This window comes from Eucyclogobius newberryi, unplaced genomic scaffold (assembly GCF_026437365.1).
Source record: "Eucyclogobius newberryi isolate DKJ021-1_F unplaced genomic scaffold, fEucNew1.0.hap1 SCAF_12, whole genome shotgun sequence".
NCBI classification, from domain to species: domain Eukaryota; kingdom Metazoa; phylum Chordata; class Actinopteri; order Gobiiformes; family Gobiidae; genus Eucyclogobius; species Eucyclogobius newberryi.
This window is the reverse complement of record NW_027315746.1, coordinates 16800980-16818920: the sequence shown is the minus strand read 5'-3', so window position 1 is coordinate 16818920 and position 17941 is coordinate 16800980. Positions and strand designations below refer to the sequence as shown.

The window sequence follows — 17941 nt, the reverse complement described above, 5'->3', positions numbered from 1 at the left end:
AATAAGCATGAATAATTATAGCTCTTAAACAGTTTTCCAGATGAGCTGTGGCCTGGAAAGTGGTTCATTTCAATTTATTTTTGAAAACCCCAAATCACAATAACAGTCACTGTGCACTGCAATGTTTTACAACATTGTTTATTTAATCAAGCGAAAATTTGAATGTAAAATAACCAAAGTCAATGGTAAATAACATGACAACTTGTGAACTAAGTGGTCATAAAAAGCTAAAATGTGTGTCGAGAAGTGAGCTGCTGCTCTGACTTGTTCAAATTGATTGGTGATAGTTTTGGAAATAGATATCTATTCGTTTTACACTGTACTGCACGTTGTGATATGAATTCTTCAGAATGGCAGGTTAAAAGCTAATTGTGTGATATTAATGATTATTCAGGTCACAATATATGAACAACCATTGTGAGAATTTCAATAGCAAAAAGGTAATTGTAAATTGTAAAAAAAAAAAAAAAAAAAAACATATTAAATGCTTTTATTGCGCTTTAAATGCCACATTAACTTTACTTTACCGTTCAGAAAGTTTGATTTCATACAGCTGGTAGTACGTGTGATACTGGTGGTACAGAAGCTTCTCACAGCTATTTGGGTGCACTAAGAAAGGTTTTTTTATTTGTATGTATTTAATTTGTATGTATTTAATTAAATATATTGCTTAAATCACTAAATCCTAAATCCTGTTCTGTGGCACTAGATGTAATATTATTAGTAACTCATTACTCATTTTATGAGAGCCCCCCACACTCCCTAAATGTCCCTGCTCTTCTGCAGAACAAATTGTAGTTCTAGAAAACACGACTGGCTGCAAATCATTGACGCTTTCATTTGCATTTATAACATTTATGATTTAGACAACTGCAAGAAGCTGAACCACTTTGGCTTAGCGCGCGCCCCAGTGACGGCTCTGCATGTCCTGTTTCATTTGCTCTTTTTCATTGTTTCTTGTTAAATGTGATTTTTATCATCTAAAGACAGTTTTGCTCTTTGTGGACTGTAGAAAAAGTAGTGGAGTCTAAACTGCTTCCAACTGTGCCCCTGATCTGTCTGCGTCCGTCTAAACTGTGGCTCGTACGGTGGAGCTGCCTGTTCACATCTCGCTTTGCAGATGCAATGTCACCGAGTCCTGGAGTTAGTTTTGAAATGATAAAGAACTAAAGACACAGAGTATGCCAACTCTATGCCCCTTGTTTGATTGTAAAATGAACTGTGCAGCTGTTGCTAAAGCAGCCTTTACTGTCATTCACTTCAAACGGCCTGGTCAGGCTGATGCCTCTCGGAGCATCATGCCCTATACACTGCACGTTATGTGCATAATGAGAGCGGCGGCACAGAATTTGAGTACATTTTGGTCACATGTTTGCTCTCCCTCAAGTTCTTTTTTTTGTAGAACTAGACCTGGTTTACCCCTAATGGGGACCTGGACCAGTCCTGTTATAGACCTGATCTGCTGATACTCTGAAAGCCAAATATTTCCTTGGTAGTACTTGGTGTAAAAGGTTTGAGAACCACTGTGTGATAACGAACATTTTTACTGTTTTGTCATGGTGTGAATAATAATGACAAAGCCTCGACAAAGCTTTTTATTTACAGTGTGACACAACCTCATCAAAGCTTCATATTATTCTTATCCATTCACTGTAATAAATACATCAATCAATCAGGCAGTTTTTGAAGTGTTTGATCTATTGCAATCTTTATCTCACAATCCGCCCATATCTTGGTCTTGATTTCAGTGTCAAAGGGTCAGTGTGTGAGAGGCCCTCCGTCTTCAATAATTATGTTGGTCTGGAGCTTGTAGAGGTGATGAGCGCTGACACCATTTTAAGACTTGTTGAAGTACACTTGGCTGAGGAGAATGCCCATGGATCAGCCGGCATATGTAAAGCTCTCTTAATCAGGGGGAGGGCCCACGTAGGCGATCTGTCTGGTCTGTTTTGATTTCACGTCAACCACAGTGGCACATGTCGCCTTCAAAGGCCCAGACAGCTCTAATCTCAGCTCGTCATTCTAATGAATGTATTCTAAGTTCCTATACCTTCCGGCGCTGGTGAGAGCTGGCTGCTCGTTGCAATGCTCCCTCTCTTATAAGTTATCTGTTTTTGTACCTGCTTTGTGTTGCAACACTAGAATTTCTTCATTGTGGGACAAATCAAGGCGTATCTTATCTTTTCTATCTTATCTTATAAGGGCAGATTTTGTAACAGGTACTAACTTCTCTTAACTCACTTATCTTAAATGAATTATTAATTAGTTGATTCTTGAGTTTCTGGAGGAGGTTTGGAATATATTTATGTCTCTGAATGAGACACATGAGAGCATCCTTAGATTGTCTTAGTTCACCTTGTATGAAATGAGTAGACTAAGCGAACAGTATTTTAGTATATGCATTGTGGCCCTTCGCACATACTTCGAATATGCAAAAGCAATACTTTCTTAAACAAAAGATAAAATGTGTCACCCAAAGGGCGCAGACAGCGGATAATCACCATGGATGTATTATGTAAGATTGAAACGTCCCCGGGGCGTCTAGGTTTAATTTGTTATGATGAACGTGTTTTTTTCCTATTTGTCATGAGCACAAATCCAATAAAAGTCAGCGTGTCCCAGGCAGTCAGTTCTGAATGTTTTTATCAAGATTCCAGCAAGTCAAGCAAAATATGTTTTATTTTCTTGTTATTGTGACAGCAAACCTCAGGGGTTTTCAACAAAGAAACTCAGTCAATACAGTCAATCTAATATTATTGTTCACCCACACAAGACAACAAAGGATGAATCTGATGTTCCAACCAAAGAGAAGGCTGTTTGTACATGAATAAACACACATCCTTTGAATATCGACATACAATGAGACATAAAGGAAACTAGAGGAATCATCGCCACGCTAGTAACAGACATCCTGCTCCAGTGGTCATGCCCTGTAAAATTCTGCACAAAACCTCGTGCAAACTAATGGTGAATACAGTTTTTGTGGCCATTTTCTTTGAATTGACGTGTTGATTTCACTTGTTTGTATTGTTATGTAAATTTAAATTCAAGTGTCAATCAATTACATTTCTGGCCCTGTTTGAACACATTTTTTTCCTGTTAGAAGAATGATCTCACTAGTTTACATTATACATTACATTATTTTTCAAACTTCCTATAAGTGATCTGTTCTTTTCCTCTGTATCTCCCTGCGTTGCAACAATGAAATTTCCCCATGTGTGGACAATAAAGGATTATCTTACCTTATACCCCATTAACTGCCATGTATTTGATTGCCATGTATACCCATAGTACACAAATATTGAAAGCAGATGAAAAACTTACATTTAAAGATGCACTGTCTGGCTCACTGCCTGGTACATTAATAATACATTACACAGAGGCTATTCAAGCAAAGATATTTGACCTTTTACATAACTCCAAAAGAAAATGTGGTCAAACTTGGTCAATGAGGTGTGACTACATTGAAATCCAAGAAGTTCCATAAAAAAAAAAGGCAGTTTAAAGTTTCATCGTATATTTTGGCACCAACAACACACAAAAAAACTTTATAAAAACTTCCTGGAAAAATGTGGGTGTTTCAAATTTGTTTCAGCACCATTGGCTTGTGGTAAACCTCTAGGAAATAAATCCATAATCATTTCATTGTATTTCTGTTTGCACAATGCAGCAGACACGTGACAATTCTAGTTGAGCTTGTGCAAAATGACTATATACTGCAGGCGTGTGGAATTCCATAAAACAACCAGCACCCGGTGATGTTGTGTGGAGCTGTGTCGAGTTTCCAAGGCTGAACCTACGAGCACCTTTTGAAACGCATCGCAGACAGAAGTGAATGTGCTCTGAGGGCTGTGAGGATGGAGAGAGAAGCAGGTGAGAGAAGATACAAGGTCCTATAGCTCCTGTGACACGCCGGGTTCGAAGGAATGCCAACGATACAAGTGGCGACAGTTATGGGAAGAAATTAGCACAGCGTTGACAGGGACTTTTTTTAATTCAGGTGCGGATTCGGATGCGCTGAGAGGTGAGAGGAGTTCACAACGAGAACTGAGAAACCTGAGGAGTTAAATAAAAAAAACGGATCCAATCGATGTGGCTAACATGCACACAGCTACTGGCAAAACATCCCTGGTAAATATTACAAGTCAAAAACTTCTGTAAACACCTCGCAGCCTCCGCCGTCCTCCCACAGCGGGGCCACGTTCAGATCTCGAGTGAAGCGTGCACTTGAAACAACTTTTGCAGCATTTTTTTTAACTTTATAGTAGTCCCTAAACACAAGTGAAAGTGAAACATAGATTAGGTAGGAAGAAATGAAATATTAAATGAGCTTGAGCGCAGTGTTGCATATTCATGTAGGCCCTGTTTCAATGGCTTTGTGAAAGGATAGGGATGAAGAAGAAGTAAAACGACTTAGAAGAATGTCATCTTTGGGGAGCTATGGCTGGTTTTATACCAATTCATCAAGAGTATAACATTCTGTTCTTCGATGCAGTTGTGTAAGTGCTTAAAGGTGCACCAGCAACTTTTTATGCCGTACCTCTTCTGTCTTTCTGAAATGTGGAGACAAACCTCCAGGCCAAGTTACAGGTCAGATCTATTAAAAGGCAAGCCTGCTCCCACCCCAAAAAGGTTTCAATGATTAATAACAACACCTCCATAAAAAAGGCTTATTGTATGCATTAGTGGCCTTTAAAGTCTGTATTTTGCAGCATTGCACTTTCTATTTTAAAGTTAAAAGTCAGGAAGCACTGACTTTCCTTGAGGCATTGACCTCATCTTACAAACCTGAAGCTCTCACTCTGTAGACTTGAACCCTCAACCCTCTATTTTGGTTTTAATCCACAAAACTAATATCTCACTAAAGTGACAGAAACATCCTCAGTGGAGGTGATCCGCAGCCACAAGTAAATAATACAATTAACATTACTTTTTTTCTGTTTGTGAAATCATATTCTCTCTTTTTTAATAGTGATAGAATTAGCCTGAATCTGTTGTGCCACACTCCTGATATTAGTGTTAACAATGATGTTGAATGAATTGCATTAGGGCAGCATGAATAATAGAAGAAAAACAAAAAAGAGAGAAATAACTGGTGGCTACTTGTTGTGTTTTACCCCCACTGAATTATCAACAATGAGCAATGCGCAAGACAATTATATTTTTGCTGAACTGATGTAATCAAACAGTAATGGATAGGCAAAGTAATGCATTTTAAGCTCACAGGTTGTTATATATTTTTTCAGTATTGGAAGTGCATGTAGTGAGAACATATGAATGGTTGGCCTGTGTGTGATATAGTGTCACAGAAAATATCACAATAACTGATAATATTCAAACTACTCTACTAAAAAGACAGAGTAATCCCAAATGAACCCTTATTTAAATGAAAAATATCATAAAAATGCATTAACTGCAATAAATAAACAGCAACAGTAGTTGAAGTTCATAGATGTTGAATATTCACCTCATACAGCTCAAATGTTAATAAACCACAATTAATAAAGACAACGTTTCTCACTAGTGCAAAGAAACAGTACCCCCAATAAAGGCTGAGCCCCAGAGCTATTGTTCCTGCTTTCATCTGTTGAACGATGGGTCGATGTAGTAATTATTGTGACATGCCTAGCTAATGATGCACTCTAATAACTCATAAGAAGTGATGGCCAGTTTGGTCTTCTTGTATACGAGCTGCTCCCGGAGGAAGGCGGATTTCCGAGCGGAACAAATTGTGTTGCCACTGAGTCGGCCTTGACCTTGACTGGCCATCTCTCTGCTGTGGGCTGAATCTGTTTAACCGCCGATCTGAAGATACACACACACACACACACACGCATAAAATACACCTACACAAGCAGCAGCGAGAGGATATACGCACAGAAAGGAAATGTCAATACCACATACTTGACCTTGCATCTCCTGTGTTTTCCAGTGTGGGGAGCAAGGGGAAAAAGAGCTACAAAGGCTCGATTGCTCATTGAAGGCGCACATAGGAAATGCTTGTGGCGGTCTTTACCTCAATTTAATATGTCAGGTTGGTGGGAGTGGGGTTAGCATGGTTGGAAAGCGTGAAATGGGCATCATAGAGTTGGATAAAAATGTGGAGGCGAAATAGTGTGGTCTAAAAAGGGGGTTATCCTGGGACAAAACATCAGCTTGGTCATTAACAGTTTGTGGGTGCAAAAAGGAGCTGCCTGCTGCTTATCATGGTCTTTTTTTAAATGTCATCCCAGAGACCCCTGGCAATAAAAAATAACACAAAGAATAGAAAGAAATATCTCTCTCTCTTCACATTGTCCCAATCAGCTCTGTTTTTCTGCATTCCATCACTCTTTCTCTCGCGCCGTCTAATCTCTTCCTTCTGCTACGTGTCCAAAAAAGTCAACACATGAACATATAACCCGGCCATTGGTCCCGCTGCGCTGTGCTGGGTGTCTGGGGGTCACAGCAGTCTGTCTGTGTATGTGAGGAGCTCGTCTGCTTGGCTTTAACCTCATTCTGCTTCAGGCGCCAAGCGAAAAATAGCAACACAGAATGTATACCAGAACCACACGGGTTCCCTCTGGCTGTACTCATTATGCATAAAGCTGTTTTTAAGTAATGAAATAGTCCGTAACAGTGATATTGATTTGTTGTATTGGCAACTTTCTTAAGGTATAGACACTATTCAGTCCTGCAAATGTAAAGTATGTTATGTTCATTGTCTCTATCCATCCTTCATCCAGTTCATTGGTCATAAAGTCCACAGTTTGACCCTCACTTCTGTTGGCTCTTGTTTTAAGAGCAGGGCGGTGTGTTTTATCTGATACATTTGATGAAACATATGAATGGATTTCCTTTTTTCCTCTTGACTATAAATATGCTGAACCAGAGTGCAATGTATATAATGGTAGTATTACAGATTTGGGGCTGGCTTAAAGAATAATATTTTTCAGAAAGATTACATTTCCTTATTTCATATTTAAAAAAAACAATAAAAAGAACCATCAGCATCACCTTCCCATCAAAACCTTCCAAAATTTTCCATTCTTTTCTCTGATTTATTGTCTGGAGTTTTAAAAGTGTTCCACCTGAAGCTATGCTGGTGTAATCAGATTGACTGACACTTTGTTTCCGGTCTCATTCTTGCAGTGATTATAACTCCCCCTCCGCTTTGATTGTGATTGAGGTCTAAGAGTGGTGAGAGGCAGTAAAGTGATGCTTTGCCAACTGCAGAGCTACTTTTAGCACCTCTAGGTCACTGGCCACGCTATGTTTCATGCAATGTTCCTTCAGTTTAAGTCCTCTTGAATTGAATTTACCTTATATTCAACCAGGAATGTTCCACTGAGATTTACAATTGCTTTTTCAGGGGAAGAATTGGGAGCTATATATATATTATTTTTTTTTAAACACGATTTTGAATAGTATAGAGTACTTAAGTTACTTTATGTCCGCCCATGATCATTACTTCAGCATTATAAAATGACCACCAAATGTCATGCTCTTTTAACCAGTGTCTAGTAAGTGTTTATGCAAGATTAGTAAAGGATGATTACTCCAAAGACAGTTGGAAATTCTTCTTTCAGCTCCTCGAAAACACTTAGCTGCCAAACGACAACAGCCTATTACAAAGGTGCTGCGCATCTAAAACTGCGTGTAATAGAAAATAGGATCACTCGACGCAACAGCAAGCGTGTCATAACATCATCAATACAAATCAGGTTTTGGGATGTTTTCTGTGGATGCCGTGAGCAGTGTAAGCCTCATATTCGCTCTCCTTTCATTCCCCCCTCTTACCTGGGGGACAAGCAAGCGTGCGCATGTGTCATTTTTTTTTTTGCTTTTATTATTTCCATATGCTCTCACTTAAAACGCTCGGCTAATCCTCGGTCACACGCCAGCAGCGCGCCTGGGATTATCTGCGTTTGTTTTCTCACACGGAGGAGAGATTGTGCTAATCTGCTCGGAGGGGATAGACGGAGCGAACGGGCGGAAGAAAAGAGTGGGAAAAAGAAGGGGACAGGGACATAAGTGCTGGTAGCTAGGACCAGAAAACATGGACAGCTGGAGACAGGAGACAGCTGAGACAGAACTTTAAAGCGAGATTTAGATGTGTCTTTGTTGTTCGGATCTGTTGTGGCGCTGGTTGGCAGAGTGTTTTTGGCAGTGGTTGTAGTCAGTGAAATGTGATGTGATCTTGATTTAGAAAGCACTGGTTCAGCGATGCATCAAACCTATTTATCTTAGCGTGGCATTAGCATAAAAATAATGGTTTGGGCAAACTTTGGCTGAGATATCAGTATTTTTACCATATTTCATTGCTATATTAATAGCTAGGCCACTGGGTCATTTTGTATTCCAGTTCATTTGGCAAGTGTTTTTGCACAGACACATGCTGTAAGTGAAGTAGGCACCAGTCGGTTTTTGAGCCCCCCGCTTTACAGGGTTGTACTTTGAGTTTTTTTATATATATCTTTGGCCCATTTATTGGACAGGACAGTGAATCTAAAAATGGGGATGGAGAGGGAAAGAACGCCCTTAAAGCCTCTACGGATGGGCTCTGTTTTCACATTTTTAAGACGGTAAAACTGTATTACTTCTACTATTACTAATATAATCACGGATTCTTTGCCCAAAAATACATTGTGAGCAAAAAAATGATATTGCCATTAAAGGTGCAGATTCTTCGACTTGCCTATAGTGAACACACTGCATGCCACAAAACTCAACTGCTCAATGCACAGTTTTTGGACAATCCCCAATTCATTCAAAGGTCTGACAAGTGCAACACCTTCTGAGCGACAGGAAGCATTACCCAGAAAGCTTTGTGTTTTCTGCACAGAACTCACTAACACACTCCTTCTCCAGCTCACACGCACACTTACGCCGCTCGGAGCTGTGTTTTGTATCGCCAGTCTAGCGTGTAGGTTAGCCAATTAATTTTTGCTAACTGTGAAGTAAATTTAAAAGGGAAAGTACACAGAGAATTAGAGTTTGAAAAAGCAGTGGGCGCGAGACAGCAGAAGGTTGCACTTGTGGAGCGTGTGGGTTTGTCTAAGTGCAAAGAAAAGGCCAGAATTAAAGATCTACTGCTTTCTTTTGGACTCCAACTCGTGTCACTATCAGTTCTCATTTGTAATTAGTTTGATTATTTAAGAAGTAGCCTAATTTGTAGGTTGACAGAAGAGTACAAATCACTTTGACTGGCTGAAAATTATAGGTCATTATACTGTAAGTGATCAGCTAAAAGTGCAAGTTTTTCTAATGAATAAATTGCCTCACCATTTTAAACCTTCAACAATAAAAACAAGGAGCACACTATTTTTTACAAACTGTTTTTTTTTTTTTCATTGAATATATTACATTACTTTATGTTAGAGATGGTGTTTTTTTTATTTGCCTTCAAGCAGTTCTGTTTTTATGTTTTGTAAAACTAAGTAATGGGATATTGATTTGTTAAATAATGTACATTAAAAAAACATATGTTTTAATTTCATGTCTTATATTTAGAGCGAGGAGGTGAAGGAGATATATGATATGGTTTACCTGCTTGTTGCCAGTGACCCAAATAAGAGATAGAAAATGAATAGCTAGATGCTATAAACATTGATTTTGTGTCAACAGCACTTGTATATTCGACGTGGCGGTAAAACATTGAAAAACATTAAATTACTGTGGAATTGGCGGGTGTGTGACAGAGTGGGAAATGTTTATGTTTGCCAAAGGCTGCAGTTACAGATGCCTGTGGTCGTGGCTGTCCCAGAGTGATGGACTGTGGGCTTGTGGGGAGTGGGTCTGTGATGGGGTTGAGGGTGTGGGAGAGGCCATTGTGATGAGTGTCTGTTCCCAGTGGAAGTGGCAGGTCTCCTCCTCAGACACATTCTCTCTCTGTTTGTAATGGGTTCCATGTAGAGCTCACCTCATCCATACTCCACACCCCCACATGGCTCCACCTCTCCACACTTGGACTTTGCTTATTTATTTCTCAACTGAAACATTCCTCAAACAGGAAGCATTTCCGTGTATCTCAATTCCCCTTTTCTTGGCATGACTTTTAATCAATCTTCAGCTTTCCTGAAAGTGCTGATTTTCTGTAAAGCAGTTTACTGCTGCAAGGGAAGGAGATGGAAAAATGAGAGATCAAAAAAAGGAAGAAAACACGAGAGGATATCAATATTCCCACTGCTGCTGGGATCCTCGGAATGATTTTACCCCGTTTGAATCTGACAGCAGCTTCTCGCCGTAGCCAGGAATCCTATTTATCCTCACTCTAAAACGCTTCTCTCTGCCAGTCATGCTCACTTTAAGGACACACAGAACATCTAAAGACGCCGGCTCAAAAGCACCACTTGTAATTGTGCTCCCAGCACAAAAGCAGCCAACACACAAACAGGTTGCTTTTCCAAAATCAAACCAGTTCTGGTTTGTGTGGCACATGCCTGTGTGTGAGGAAGTGTGTGTGCTCACTTGCATGTTGGCAGGGCGTGCAGAGGCTAAAGAGAGGAGCATAATGAGACGCCTCAGACAAATGGGCTTCATAGCATTGAACATCCATAAGAGTTATGCACAATCACCTGGGCCCCATCCCAAATGAAATCTGCCCACCTTCTTTCAAGCACACGCACAGAGGAGTTTTAATGTGGCTCTATGCAGGATATCTCCATGGTGACAGCATGGTCTCCATGGTGATAGAGACCATTTTAAACAAAGTCTTTCCATGATAAATGACACCTCACTTTTCTTTTCAATATTGTAGACGGCAATAGCACAATTACAATATGCAAACGCTGTGTTGGGACACATGACTTACCACTAAAACACTTGTCCTGACATTCATGTAACACAACACCTACACAGTCATCGGGCCTACAGCGCAGCTCCACACGCTGGTGTTCAGTTTGAGTGCAGATACACACATGTGAGGTAGACTGCATGGTCCCATATCCTCTCTAGGCTGCATCAGCTGGATACCAATGAACCGCCCTGACTCTCAGTGGCCACACTTCTTTTGCCAGAGAACCACTCACCAGAAACTGACTATGGTAATTCTAAAAATGTGACAGTTATAAGCAAAATGAAAAAAACCTTGCATTTGGAAAAGGGTTTGACTTGAGAAGGCATCATGACTGGCTGTCAAAATGAAGTTCCAGTTTACTGTATGTATAATGATGCCAAAAGTAGTATGCTCAGGTAAACATATCAGAAAAGACCTAATGACATAGTAGAAATAAAACAAAATGACTACTATTTTATCTTATTTAAAATGTTCTTGACATTTAAACACATAGCACGAAACAAAGAACACGAGCCAGAGAGCAAACAAACAAAATCAAGACATCAATAAATTAGACAAAAATGACGGCACTACAAAGGTGCCTTCAATAGGCGGCCCGTGGGCCAAGTCCAAACCCCCAAACAATTTTGTCTGGTCCACGGCCAAGTTTCCAATAGTTGAAAATATATATTTCAAATTTTCTCACGTTTATTCCGCGACGTACCGCGGGGCAACACGGTGCTCTGTGCTGCTTTGCAGCAGCTCTGCTGCTGGTCACAGTAGAGCCAGAGACCCTGGGTTCATCTGAAACACTGTTCTGTCAAAGCACAAACTTTGATGCGGCAGATACAGTAAATAAGCGCTTCACTGATGATTTGGTATAAATGTAACATGCGTAAGGACCGTGTGCTCCATGTGTTTGGAAGTCTGCTGGTAAATGATGTGGCACCGGTGGACAGTGTGTTTTCCATTCTTCATCATTGGATTGAAAGGCTTTAACCTGCACGAGTGCACGGTAGGATTGACAGCTGCGCGTGGTTGTCTCATGGGTCGGGTTTTAAAATGGACCATCCCAGGAAATGTGCACCTGTGTTCCAGGCGCGCCTAAATTCACACCCTCATAAGCTTTAGTCCTGCTTTAGTCCTGCTTTAGTCCTGCTTAAGTCCTGCTTAAGTCCTCCTTAAGTCCTGCTTTAGTCCTGCTTTAGTCCTGCTTAAGTCCTGCTTAAGTCCTCCTTAAGTCCTGTTTTAGTCCTGTTTTAGTCCTGCTTTAGTCCTGCTTTAGTCCTGCTTAAGTCCTGCTTAAGTCCTCCTTAAGTCCTCCTTAAGTCCTGTTTTAGTCCTGTTTTAGTCCTGCTTTAGTCCTGCTTTAGTCCTGCTTTAGTCCTGCTTAAGTCCTGCTTAAGTCCTGTTAAGTCCTGCTTTAGTCCTGTTTTAGTCCTGCTTTAGTCGTGCTTTAGTCGTGCTTTAGTCCTGCTTTAGTCCTGCTTTAGTCCTGCTTAAGTCCTGCTTAAGTCCTGCTTTAGTCCTGTTTTAGTCCTGTTAGTCGTGCTTTAGTCCTGCTTAAGTCCTCCTTAAGTCCTGCTTTAGTCCTGCTTTAGTCCTGCTTAAGTCCTGTTTTAGTCCTGCTTGAGTCCTGCTTTAGTCCTGCTTAAGTCCTGCTTAAGTCCTGCTTAAGTCCTGCTTTAGTCCTGCTTTAGTCCTGCTTTAGTCCTGCTTAGGTCCTGCTTAAGTCCTCCTTAAGTCCTGCTTTAGTCCTGTTTTAGTCCTGCTTAAGTCCTGCTTTAGTCCTGCTTAAGTCCTGCTTTAGTCCTGCTTAAGTCCTGCTTAAGTCCTCCTCAAGTCCTGCTTAAGTCCTGCTTAAGTCCTGCTTTAGTCCTGCTTTAGTCCTGCTTAAGTCCTGCTTAAGTCCTCCTTAAGTCCTGCTTTAGTCCTGCTTTAGTCCTGCTTAAGTCCTGCTTAAGTCCTCCTTAAGTCCTGCTTTAGTCCTGTTTTAGTCCTGCTTTAGTCCTGCTTTAGTCCTGCTTAAGTCCTGCTTAAGTCCTGCTTAAGTCCTGCTTTAGTCCTGTTTTAGTCCTGCTTTAGTCCTGCTTTAGTCGTGCTTTAGTCCTGCTTTAGTCCCGCTTTAGTCCTGCTTAAGTCTTGCTTAAGTCCTGCTTTAGTCCTGCTTTAGTCCTGCTCTAGTGCTTTGCACTAGTCAAGTCAGTTTTCTGGTAAACACTGGGTTTGCATTGGCTCGTTTTAGTGCTTTTGTCCTGTTTTTAGTCATGTAATATTGCTATATACTGATATGGTTTATCTTGTTAAAATATAAAACTGGTGTTATTTTGTAGTCTGAAAATGTAAAACCTAAATCATGTCTACACAAAAGACCAATCACAGTAGACTACATTAACCTTGTCAAAGAATGTCCACATTGTATTATTTCCTCCGTGACAAACACGACTCAAACACATCTTACATCTTCCTTGTACCAAAGCTCACTCAGCAGCATGTGCACAGCCACGGATCCCTATGTTTTAACTTCAAGTGTCTACTGTGTCAAAGCCATATTCAAACATGTGGCTTCTTCTCCAACAATCCTTTCAATCCGGCGAGCATCAGAACTCTCTTTGGCTATGCGGAAACATCAACACCTCATGAATGTCTTATCCAGGCTTCACACAAACCCCTCGACATACCACCATCCCTCTGCACCCCTCTGCACCCCTCAAAGTCTCACCCGCTATAGAAGGTAACCACACGCTGTAACTGCTGATTTGGGATGTTACCACTTCACAACAGCAGGATTTTATTTTATTCATTTATAATTTATCATTTCTCTTTGATATCTAATCAAGATGTCATTAGTGTTGGCGCGAGTTCTAACCACAAAACATCATTAGATCAGGCAATGTGGCATATTTGCATAAATTCCTGCTTTTTCATGCGACTTCCAAGCCTTTGACCGCGCATATTTTTTTTTAAATCTATCCTTCAATTAATGTCTGAATGAAACCAAATGTCAGTCAGTGAAATTACATTGTTAGATGTTTGAAATAAGTGGCAGAAATTAAATGGTTAGCATTGCTGTTTTACTGACTGATGTTTATTTTAACGTTGTATTGCTATTCCAGCACTATTGGAGTCCTCTCTGTGTATTGTGTGTTCTCTTTCAGGACCTCTTAAGGGACTAGAGGTGTAATAGCAAACATTAAATGGCTCAAAGCAAAATTAATCTTTTGCCCATAGTCCTGATAGTCTGCAACTATGCAGATGCTAACAGGGGTCTAAATAAACAAAGTCATCAAAAAACAATGAATAATGACTTCAGTAGCAGAAAAGTATTGTTGCCACTGGTGATACGGTGAAAGATAAAGCAATGAATAATATTAGTAAACTATGCTTGAAAAGGCATGCATAAAACAGAATGTGACGGTCTTAGTACAGTCAATAATAGTTCAAATGTGTGTAACATACCGTAGATTATAAGTGCATCTAATAATAAAAATGTAAATACAGTAAATATGTCATTTTATTTACAGTTTACTACAGTTTTTGCCAGTTCAGTATGTTTGTATTCAGCTGGATCTTAACTGCTGCCTGTATAATCATGACAGTTTATTTATCAGGGACAACGCAGAGAAAAACGTATAGGATATATGTTTGTGTCAGATCATAGAAGCTTGTCTCATTTCTACCTGTAGTTCCTGGACAGGTTGATGTTTGAAAATGACATACATACCAATAAAATACAGTGCAATACGATATACATATTCCAAGTGTATTAGTATGACTCATCTAATCAACTGATTTAGTCAAACTGGTCCCTCTCCAGATTCAGTCACACACATCCACACACAATGTACACTCCATACATACAAGGCAGTTACAGTTTGTGTGGTTGGAAGTCACGGTTTGGTCGGTCGTGTAAACATTTCATAATTTGTTCATGATATGATTTTATTTGGTAAGAGGGTGCACCAGAGACAGGATAAAGATGTAAATTCACGCTCAAAAGTCTTGTGTGTGTGTCTCTTTCCATCTCTAGCCTGTGGACTACGAGGGCCGGAGCTCCTTCTCTTTCTCGGTGGAGGTCATGAACCCGATTGTGGACCCCCGGTTTCTCCGTCTGGGTGCCTTCAAGGACCGGGCCACTGTGCGCGTGGCAGTTCTGGATGCAGACGAGCCCCCGAAGTTCTCCAGGTCCAGATATCTGATGGACGTGTCTGAGAACTGCCCCCCGGCCTGCACAGTCGGCAGAGTGAGCGCCATCGACCCCGACACAGGACTGACCAACAACATCAGGTGCAACTCACCATCTGTTTTGTATTCTGTGTGCGTTGTTTAGAATGGTGAGAGACAGACACTTTGGTGAAGAGGGGCAGAGCTGACGTTGGGCTCCTCTTGGGGAGTGACAAGAATGTGTTTTGAAATGAGCACATCAAAGGAATAGCATGTGTTTGATGTTTTCTGTGATAAAGTCAGAGAGGCCGAGCGGAGGTGATCTGGACATGTACAGAGTAAGACAGTTGCAAGGTTGGAAATGGTGTAGGACATTAAACAAAAAATAAACAAATCAGATAATAAAGCTTCAGTTATTACAATCATTTTAGCACCTATAGACCATAAAATGTGGTGTGCATGGGCTGTAGGGAAACTAAAGCTATTCATTCTTTAATATTTTCCAAAATACAAACAATGGTGTTATTATTGCTTTCCCAAAAAGATCTTGGGAATGTAATATAGTCCAAGACAGAGCGCTTTATATCTTGATGGATGTGTTCCTATAGCATCCACTTCCTGCCACAAATCACATTTATTGTCGTGAATACTTTCAGTCTGTTCTTTTCTGCTTGGAAAAGAGAAGCAGAGGAATAAAGTCATCTGTTACACATTTGAATTGTATTTGTAGTTGTTGTGCCATCTCATTTTCAATGGGGGACAAAACATATAACACAAAGACGGAGCATTATAGTTTCAATACAATAGGCAATCTACAATACACAGAGACAAGACAATTAAACCCCATTAAACCCTGTCCCTCCCGCCAGAGTAATTTTTCTAACAGTTTATAAAATATATACAATATATGTTGGTATAGGAGTCCCTTAATAGTCCAGGAGTGATCCATTGCAGAGAAAAGCTCAAAAGGCAATAATCTGGACATGCTAAAAAAGAAGACATTCATTTTTACACATTGTCCAGATGAAACCTTTAGAACTCCCCATGACATATGTACAGAAATGTGAAGAACACTTACACACTTACACTTACACATACATATACTGGTATACACTGCAAAGAGATATTCTCTATTTGATTTGCAGTACTCCCAATATTGTCAATAAACAAACACATAGTATCATCACAGCAAATAATACATTCTTCATATAATATTTGAATGTAAAAATACTTAACAAAACATAAGCTAGGGGTTTTAAGGTATGAAATCAAATAATACTTAATAAGCTGTAAGCTGTTAAAGACCTTAAGAATATAGTAGAACACTGTTTGTGTTTGCAGAACGATGATACCACACATTATATATATTAATGTTTGAATACTTATTGAAATACTCCTCCCTGCTGACATTGATTGTTTCTTATGTTTGAAAGTTAAAAACCACCCCTTTAAGGCACTCCCCAGCTTTGGTGTGATTATAAATAAGCTCCAAGATAATTGAAAGCCACCTCAGTTTTTCTTTGAGTTTGAGTTGTGATCTAAATGTGAGAGAGATATAGAGGCGCTGCATTTTGTTACAGAGAAAGCATATCCCAATTATTCTTTCTTTAGTTTGGATAGCCCCTTGAGATGTGTCAATTAACGCAGTGCTAGGAGTGCTTGTGTGGTTTGGAACGATAGGCTCTACGTTTATGAAGATATTCAGATAATCAGCAGCACTTCAAAAAGAGCTTCTATCTCCCCCTGATAATCTTTCTATATTAATTCTTTGGCCATTTGAATTTGAATTTGACTTGCTTATCACTCCTTAGCACACTTGCCCTAGCCTCCTTTTCCACTCCACTCCCCTTTGCCAACTCTGCAGGCTTCTTCTTATTTATTTTCCTTTCTACTTATATTTAAATATCTTTCCCCCGCACTCTTTAGGTTCTCCATTGATCCTCAGTCGGACTCGGAGGCAGTTTTCCGTATCACGCCGGACACAGGCCTGATCACCACGGCGGTCGAATTGGATCGGGAACGGGAGCACTGGCACAACATTACCATCATCGCCACTCAAAGAGGTCAGAGGTCATCACGTGACTCTATTAATGAACAAAAGGGACACCACCTCATAAGCCAGAACAGGTTTAAACTGTACTTTGTGGTGTATTAGAAACAGCTCTAAGCGGATTAAGCTCTGGAGCCAGTGGGCCATGAGGCCGATGCTGTTGGTTGGTTTGTTACACTGGTCCCAGGAATCAATTGATCTATAAGGTCTGAGTAATCTGATGGGTGGATACTTCTTTTAACAGAAGGATTCAAGTGGAAACAAAGTATTCAAGCTGAAAATCAAAGATAGTTTTACAAAGTCCCTGTGAATATAAAACTGTAGATAGAATTGTAATATTCTATGTCCATGTGTGGTGTAAAAAGTTGAGAGAAAATGTAAAATTAGATGCAATTCAAAAGTATATGACTATTTTATCCACAAAAGAACAGTGCAGAATGTCAGGGTCTGAATGGAGATATTGCCCCTTCAATAATTTCAGGATATCAAAATATTTGACAGTTCAACAGAAAAGCAGAAAAACAGGTTTCAGCTTGCAGTGCTAGAGAGAGTGTGTGGCTGTGATTTATTCACAGTTATTTGGAAACAATTCAGTGCCACACTTTCAGAACCCTTTTAGATTTTGTGTAGAAGTAAAAACATCCTACCACATGTGACTATAGTCATGCATTATTGGCAGAACTTAATTATAAATCATTTACAAATGTAAGATTAATGGTTCTATGTGGTTTTCATTTTATTTTGGAGTGATGCTTGAAGGAGAGTACCTTTTTGTTCATTATTATTGGATTAGACAATATGCATGTGCCATATGCACATGTGTCTGGGTTTGTGCCTACTATAATTTAATGTCAAGCGTAAATATATTTTATGCTCCCACAAAGTTTAAGAGTCAACCTCTATTTTAAAAACAAAACATTACAGTTTTTAAAATTCACAAATCCCCTCATCTTTAAAATACACCAGCTAAA

The 17941-nt window shown here is 39.8% G+C and overlaps 1 protein-coding gene across 2 annotated transcripts in view; it reads left to right on the top strand.

Moving 5' to 3' along the window:
• The window catches only part of cdh24b (cadherin 24, type 2b), a 165030-nt gene that overhangs the window by 132320 nt on the left and 14769 nt on the right, over window positions 1-17941 (top strand). For both annotated transcript variants that reach the window (XM_072440979.1, XM_072440977.1), the window contains exons 7-8: window positions 14787-15043; window positions 16847-16983. In XM_072440979.1, the coding sequence (XP_072297080.1) occupies window positions 14787-15043; window positions 16847-16983 (394 nt within the window). The remainder of the gene's footprint in view (window positions 1-14786; window positions 15044-16846; window positions 16984-17941) is intronic.